The sequence below is a fragment of the Lipotes vexillifer genome, unplaced genomic scaffold (assembly GCF_000442215.2).
Source record: "Lipotes vexillifer unplaced genomic scaffold, Lipotes_vexillifer_v1.1 scaffold382, whole genome shotgun sequence".
Classification (NCBI taxonomy): Eukaryota; Metazoa; Chordata; class Mammalia; order Artiodactyla; family Lipotidae; genus Lipotes; species Lipotes vexillifer.
The window spans coordinates 7,855,435-7,863,819 of NW_006780611.1; the positions used below are offsets into that span (position 1 = coordinate 7,855,435).

At 50.8% G+C, this 8,385-nt stretch overlaps 1 protein-coding gene across 1 annotated transcript in view; it reads left to right on the forward strand.

Moving 5' to 3' along the window:
- The first annotated feature begins 1,455 nt into the window (after positions 1-1,455).
- Positions 1,456-8,385, forward strand: part of RANGAP1 (Ran GTPase activating protein 1) — a 23,060-nt gene continuing 16,130 nt past the window's right edge. Inside the window, exons 1-2 of the mRNA XM_007453977.1 lie at positions 1,456-1,615; positions 6,020-6,147. Coding sequence (XP_007454039.1) covers positions 1,504-1,615; positions 6,020-6,147 — 240 coding nt within the window. The 5' untranslated portion in view covers positions 1,456-1,503. The remainder of the gene's footprint in view (positions 1,616-6,019; positions 6,148-8,385) is intronic.

Consider the following 8,385-nt stretch of genomic DNA (forward strand, 5'->3'; position numbering starts at 1 on the left):
GGTGTGTGTGTGTGTGTGTGTGTGTGTGTGTGTGTGTGTGTGTGTGTGTGTGTGTGTGTGTGTACTGGACTGAGAAATGGACCCTCTTTCAGCTTAGAAGTTTTGTGTTTCCATTCCATCTGGAGGCCTCACCACCATTTTTCTAGCCTTAAATTGTCCCATTCCATAACTCAAGTAGGCGAGGGTTGAGGCTATTTTATATTCAGTTTCATCCCCTCATTCATTGTTGGAGCAGCTTCGAAATGCCCTGCCTCATGCAGCAGATAGAGTGATCCTGTCAAAACATACGTCAGATCACGGTCTCTCTTCTGCTAGAAACCCTCCAATGGCTCTCTTTGTCACTCAGAGTAAAAGCCACAGTTCTTAAAATGGCCTTTGTGACTCGGGCCTCTTGTTGACTCTCTTTCCTCATCTCTTACCTCTTCTCTCCTTGTCTGTGCTCCCGCCCTGCTGGCCTCCTTGCACTTCCTCTAATCACCCATCTTCCCCCACAAGAACCTTTGCATTTGCTGCTTCCTTTGTAAGAATGCTCTTCCCCCAGATATCTGCATGACCCAATCCCTGATATCCTTCAAGTCTTTGGTTTTTTATTAATAATATCTTCTCTAACCATTCTGTTTTAGATGGCAGCCCTCCCCCAAGAAAAACAACAAAACTCCTTACCCCTTTCCCTGTTTATTTTTTTCTTATCACTATCTGAGACACTACATATCCTCGTTCTTCCCTGATTACCTGTCATTCCTCTTTGGGGAAATGTAGTGATGCTTTCTGCCAGTCTGCCGAACTCCAGTCTGCTGAACTCCAGGCTGGAAGCTCCTTTTTTCAGCAACTCTGTCCTTGGTGTGTTGTGATGGTGGCTGTTGTGCTGTAGAGACTTCTGGTCTCCTAGGAACCCCTGAAGTCTGGCCACCATGGGCTGCCCAGTCTCCTGGCCAAGGCTGAAACCAGACGTACAGTGGGCTGACCCTCGTGCCCCACCCCCAGAGTCATGCCACCGTAGGTGGTGGGGCATTCTTTGGGATGGATGACCTGGATCCCATCGCCATCTATGTCCTGTTTGAGGAATGGAACTCTCAAACAGAGAGCAAGCAGCCAAGATGATCAGGCAGCTCTGTGTGCTTTGGGTAGACTCTTTGTAGCCATCAGACTGGGACTTGACTGCCATTCACTGGGGACCCAGGAAATAGTCAACTCACATGGCTTTGCTTGGTGTCCCAGCTGGGGCAGTTGGGCAGTGGAGGACTTGTAGTGAGATGGTAACTCTTCAGAGGCTGAAACCTCCACCTTTTTAGAACTGTTCCTTGCCCAATGCTATTTTCATTTCTTCCAGTGGTTTAGTGCTTGGGATTTCCTTAGTAGGGGGAGGTGGGGTCAGGTAGCTGAAATGGCTGATGTCCTACCTTGCCCTCCCCAACCCGGAGGCACCCAGAGAATCCTGTCTCTTAATGAACTTTGACCTCCTCAGGTTGCAGATTTCCAGGGGAGCCCACCAGCGTGGCCAGCATGGCCTCAGAAGACATTGCCAAGCTGGCAGAGACGCTAGCCAAAACCCAGGTGGCCGGGGGACAGCTGAGTTTCAAGGGCAAGAGCCTCAAACTCAACACTGCAGAAGATGGTGAGTTCCCGTGCGGACTGGCCCAGCGAGTGAGCGCTTACTGTTCCCACTTGTCAGGCCGGTTTAGCTTCATTATCACACGATTTGTCCTAGCACAGTGAGACTCAAAGATGATTTGCCCATGAGCACATGGAGGGCATCCCTGCTGGTGACAGCTCAGGCTGGCAAGGTGGGAAGGGCCCCTTTATCTCTTGGAAGGGATGGTAGGCAGTGAGGGAACAGTTAGTGGCAGTCCCGAGATACAGCCCTGACTTCTTACTTCAGATCCAGCCCCACCTTCACCCCCAAGATCCAGAGCTGGTCTGGGAATAGTTGTTACCTTCCCCAGAGCTGAGGCCCTCATGCAGATGCATTAAAACAACAATCCAGGCCCTCTTGGGAGGTCTAGTCCATGCAGCTGAAGGGCCCTGGGAGGGGGATTGGATGCTCCTGACTGAACAGGCATTAGGACTGGAGAGAATGAGGAGTTGGAAGGCAGACCCTGTCTTACCATCCCTGGCCAAGGCATGGCTGACACTGATCAACCCTGAATACCCTGGCATCTGGAAGTAAAGGCACCTACATCAGTACTTGTAAGGCCTCTTGAGGTTCTGGCGCAACCAGGGAAACTGGTCTGGACTTGCCTGGTTGTCATGGTGTGCAGGCAGGCGTGCTCCCCTCTGCCAGGTCAGAGACTGCTTGAGTCCTTGGGTTGCTGGAAGTGTGGTGATGCACATTCCTAATGTGAATTAGAAACTCTAATTTAGTTTCTCCCTGTGCTTTGTCACTTTTGATCCTTGCATCGTCCCTGAGGGAGGGAGGTAAAAATGTTGCCCTTTTATAAGTAAGGAGAAAAGGACTTGGGAGACTTCAGTAACTTACCCAAGGTCATACAGCTGGTAAATAGCAGAGCTGGGATTTTATCAGAGGTCCAGCTGAATCCCTGTCCTGGTATTTCTCAGTAGATGTTCAGCTCAGCTCAGTAAACATGAATTTGCTATTAAATGTTGTCACTAACACTATGTCAGGCAGTCTTAAGTGCCATACAAAGAGTATCTCAATTTATCCCTCCCAAAAGGCCTTGAGGTAGATTTCATCCCATATTGCAGATTGGGAAATTGAGGCTTAGGGAGGTGATAGGACATTCCTAAGGCCCAGCTAGAAGTAGTGGAGCTGGGAAGAAAGTTCAGGTTTGTCTGGTTCTAAAATCCATGCACATAACGACTTCACTAGCTCAGGCTGGATATGCTGCCTCCCATTTTGGAGGTCATCAGGGACGGCCAGTTTATAGCCGTGGCGTCTCAGGAGCTCCTTACCTGGAATAGGAATGAGGTACCCAGACAACTAACAGGAGGGAGAAGGTGAAACGTGCTCAGAGAGACATGAAAAGAAAGCTCTGGGCAGTAAGATCGAGGAAAGGGATCTCTTTTAGCTTAGGAGGGCACAGGAAGTCATTCTATGGATGAGGTGGGTGTTTGAAGGAGGAAGGGCACTGCACGTGAGTTGACCCAGGAGCTGAGACACATAGGGTGGGCTTGAGAGAAGAGAAGTCAGAATCTCATCTCACCAGGGCAGAGGCCCTTGAATGCTGTACCGAGGTGCCTGGTTGCCTGGTGGCCTAATCGTGGGCCCAGAAAGGGCCTCTATCTGGGCTGGGAGTGAGCGGGTGAGGTCCGGGGAGGGCAGGGGCCTGTGAGGGGAGGCCGTGAAGCTGATGATTAGAACAAGGGCCTTTTCTCTCCCTAGTAAGTCATTTAAGGATCAAAGAAAGTTCTTGCTGCCTTACATAGCAGAGTACCTGGAACTTGTTACTTTGTGAGGCAGTAGAGGCTGAAAAGACAAATCCCTTCCACGCAGCCTCATGACAGTCGGTGGTTATTCAGGGATGGTTGGGGCCCATCCCTCACCTGTTTTTGAGTTTAAACAGAGGTATGGGTTGAATATCAAGTGAGAGAGGCAACTCAACTGTGACCCTCACCCTCTCCTGTACCTGCTCTTCCCATTTTGGTGCTTTTCCTTCCACGCTCACTCTGTGCTTGTGACTCTCCCCAGGCTAAACTTGTGGCAAGCGCAGTACCTTCGGATCTCTGTACCTGTGTCACTTACATGGCTCCCCTGGCATCTCTGTTGCCTTCCTTCTAAGAACGGTATAAACACTCCCTTGAGGGCTTCCCTGGTGGCGCAGTGGTTGAGAGTCCGCCTGCCGATGCAGGGGACGCAGGTTCGTGCCCAGGTCCGGGAAGATCCCACATGCCGCGAAGCAGCTGGGCCCGTGAGCCATGGCCGCTGAGCCTGCGCGTCCGGAGCCTGTGCTCCGCAACGGGAGAGGCCACAGCAGTGAGAGGCCTGCGTACCGCAAAAAAAAAACAAAAAAAAACAAAAAAAAAACAAAAAAAAACATTCCCTTGAGCAGCCATCCTTTCTCCTGACCTGGCCATTCCCTGGATGTTAGGGGGACTCCCTTTTGGAGCAAATCTTCCAAAGGGCTGAGAGGCCTTGCCAGCCCTTGCCCCAAGTGCCAGTTGCAGGGGAGGCCTGGGCACCTGGAGCTCTGGAATTGCAGCTCCAGAGTATGGAGAGAGGTTTGGGGACTTCTCCGCCAGGGCCCTGCATAAAGTCCTTGGTTGTGCAGAAGCAAGGCTTTGGGGAGCAGCACGTAGGTTCAGTTTTGGAAAACCAGTCTGAAGCTCAGCTCTGCCGTTTTCCCTGAACTCCTGGGCAGAGTGGTTTCATTCCTTGGAGCCTCAGCTTTCCTTTCTAGAAAATGGGAGGCTCATACCTGTCCAGTCTTTCTTGTTGTGAAATGAATGCTGGTCACTGCCGTCTGTCTGTGTGACCTTAGTAGGTATTTGGATACTCTCTCTGTGTCTCAGTTCACTCAGCTGTAGACTAGACCTAACAGTAACTACCTTTAGATGTGGTGGTAGTGAGCAGAGGCAAAGCGAGTCCCTTTCTTCACAAACTCATGACCCAGTAAGGAAGATGGTATAACGATCAAGTCACGGGAGTTCCCTGGTTGGCCTCCTCATTTTCACTGCTGAGGGCCTGGGTGGGTTCAACTCCTGGTCGGGGGAACTAAAAAAAAAAAAAAAGTAACTATTCAGATGAGTGTAAAATTGTAGCAGGCTGCACGTGGGACATTAGAGGCTGTGAAGCCTAGTTGTTGGCCGGTAGCAAGGGTTTCTGAGGAGGTGCTGCTGCACGGGAGGCGAGGGGAGGGAGGCGCCTGTGGAGGCTTCTCAGGGAGCCCCTTATGGGCTGCAAGTCACAAGCTTTCCGACAACCCTCCAGTTGTGTGTTCTCTTCTTCTCTCACACTCCTCTGTCTCTTCCCTACCACGTCACCCGCTCCATCCTGTGCCAGCCAAACTAGATTTGTCTTTCGTGTAACCTGCATGCTTTTTTCAGATTGTAAAATTAATACATGCTCATTATAGCATCGAAAGCATGGAAAAAGAACCATATCTTCATTATAACACAGCCCAGGGATATAACTACTTTTAATTTTCATGCATTTTTTCTGGTCTTTTGTTTTTTTTCTAAACACATAGCTGACTTCCTCTTTTTTTTCTTAAAATAATTGAGATCATAATTACAGATACTTTAAAAGCTGCTTTCTAACCTGCTGCATTGAGAATATATTGAGCAGGTGCTGGAAAAACACAGATTCACTCAGAATCCCACCACCTGGAAATAACCCCTTTAACATTTGGTTTCTGGACCTCAGTGTGTGCGTGTGAGAGAGAATGCATACAACATTTTAAAAGTGTGATCAGACCAAACACCACTGGATAACCTAATTTTTCACTTACCACTGTAACATGATTATTTTCCAAGTCAGATAATCACCTGTGTTGCCATTCATAAGGACATCAGTGTAACTATTTATGTCACGTATCCCAGTGAATTAACCTGTCCTCTGCTGATGGACATTTAGGTTGTATGGAATTTTTCATCATAATGAAACAGGACGGTAGTGAGCACCCCACATGTGAGTCATTTCACCGTGAAAGCACGTGTGCCATCGCGCCTGCTGGCCTCTGACTTGGGCCGTTTCCCTGCCGGGCCTGGTGTACCCCCCTCCTTGGCAGGCTGCACACACACGACCCACAAGGTGCGCCTAGCGCCTTCTTCACCCAAACCAGCCAGTTCCTCTTTTCCCTTTGCCTCCCAAGCCTTTCATACCTGCCTTGTTTTAACATTAATTAATTAATTAATTAATTAGAGAGGGATTTTCTGTGTAGCCATGTACCCTGCTAGACTGTGAGCCGGTCCAAGTGTCCCTGGTGAGCCAGGGTCTGGCACCCAGTAGGTGCACCGTAGCCCTTGGAGTTGTGAGTGACGAGGTAGTCGCTGGGCCTCAGCTCCTGCCTCTGCCGTTCGTGGCTCCAGAAGTCTAAGGTTCTGTTTTTTTGGTCCTGGGCAGCCAAAGACGTGATTAAGGAGATTGAAGATTTCGAGGGCCTAGAGGCCTTGCGCCTGGAGGGCAACACGGTGGGCGTGGAAGCAGCCAGGGTCATCGCCAAGGCCTTGGAGAAGAAGTCGGAGTTGAAGGTGAGGGTCTGCAGGGCGAGTGGGCCCAGACTGGTGGGGACAAGCCTCCGCTCCCAGCCCCCCGGCCGATGTCATTAACCCTTAAGGCGACTCAAGTCCATTTTGTGAGTTAAGGGAACTGAGGCTCAGGGGAGCTGGGGAAACAGCCCAGGATCTTGCCACTGGTCAGTGGCTGAGCCATATTCCCGTTTCCAAGTCCGATGCGCCTTCCATGGCACAGCTGTGCTTTCTGAAAGGGGAGGCGTACAGGGCCTGGGCCATGAGAGGAAACAGCGGATTTGTCCAGGGAGGGCCCCGAGCTCGTTGTCAGAGTGACCCTTGATGTTTGTTTCCCTCAGGAAGATCACGGTCAGGTTAGCAGACAGCCAAGTCAGGACTGTCTCTGCTCTCCTGCCCAGGGCCTCCTGTCCTGAGCATAAGCTGGGACATTTTCCTATGAAAGAACTCAGCTCTCCTCAGTGACCTGTGAAGGACAGGAACGGAGGAGAGGTGGCCCGGGCATGAGGCCGTAGCAGCTGAGCTTTGGCATCCAAGGACCTGGGTTCAAGCCCCAGTGCCACCACCTTATTTGCTGCATTATGAGGCCTTGCATTGGACTCAGCTCTGAGACTGGGCTCCTTTATGCAAAGAAGTTTTTCCTCCCTGAGAGGTTGCCATGGTGGCCACATGCAGGCTCATGTAGTGAGAGAGCTTGAGCCGCGGGAATACCGCATGCATCTTGTCACCCTCTGTAGACCCAGGGCCTTGAATCGCCCCATGTCGTGTCTCAAGCCTGCTTCAGTGCTGGAAGGAGCCCAGGGTGGGAGCAGCGGCAGGGCCAGAGCTGCCCTTGACACCGGTGCTGTTCTGGCCACAGCACTGATGTGGGATAAATTGCTATTTCCACTCTTGCAGCACGTGCCCAAGTTAGGTCTTGACAGATGAGGAAAGTGTGGCCCAGGGTCACACATCTCAGGATTGCAGCCCAGATACCATCCCAGTCTCCTGACTGCTCTGCTGCCCACTTGGAGATCATTGAGGCCTAAAGCCTATCTCAAAGATAAGATACAAGGGGTCAGAGACAGGGAGTGGCAGGCCTACATCAGCTAAGTCAGGACTAGAAGCCAGCCTTGTGCCCCAGAGCCCCATGCTGACCTCAGCCCATCAGGGTTGGGTTGGGGAAGCTTCAGGATGAGATGCCACTGTCTGTTGGGAGGGGCTCAGACTGTGGCTACCTGTTCTGACCCTGCGCACCTGTGTGCGGGTGTAACTCACTGAGCAGACCCATATAGAATGCCTCTCAGTATGTTAGTGATTTCCATTATTGGAGGATGTGAGAATTCTACTGCAAAAATCAACTTCTCTTATACTTAAGGTTGGGTTTAGTTCATACATTTTAAGGACTGGGTTTCAGGGGAAAGTTGCTTGTCCTGTGTCCCATCATTTCCAGGTTTGGCCCGGGAAAGGCTAGAGCTGCCAGAGTTGATATTTTGGTGGACACAGCAACCAGAGTTAGAGGGTAGGGCTGTGTGCTTGGAGCCTCAACTCTGCTGGCCAGCATGATACATGACCCAGTCACGTGGCCACTCCCTTTGTGACATTTACCTAATATTTCCTTTAAATCAGCTCATTTTGAAGTAATTTAAAAGCAAACATGATCCCATCTATAACTGGAAAATGGCATCCCTTACCATAAAGGAAATAAAAGAGTGTTATTAAATTCTAGTTTGAGGCCATTGCCATCCAGAGACTCTGAACCTGAAGCCTGCTCTCCCTTCGTTAGAAAGGCAGATGAGCTGGAAGTGGGGAGGTGGGTGAGACCCACCAGCCCCAAACCAAGCCTTCCTTCTAGAGGTGGTCAGGAGGGTTGAAAAGAGACTTGAAAAGAGAGTAACTTCCAGGACTTCCCTGGTGGCGCAGTCATTAAGAATCCGCCTGCAAATGCAGGGGACACGGGTTCGAGCCCTGGTCCTAAAAGATCCCACATGCTGCGAAGCAACTAAGCCCACGTGCCACAACTACTGAAGCCCACGCACCGCAACAAGAGAAGCCACCGTGTTGGGAAGCCCACGCACCGCAACACAAGAGTAGCTCCCGCTCACTGCAACTAGAGAAAGCCCACGCGCGGCAACAAAGACCCAATGCGGCCAAAAAAAAGATAAATAAATAAATTAATTTAAAAAAAAAAGAGTAGGGCTTCCCTGGTGGTGCAGTGGTTGGGAGTCCGCCTGCCGATGCGGGGGACGCGGGTTCGTGCCC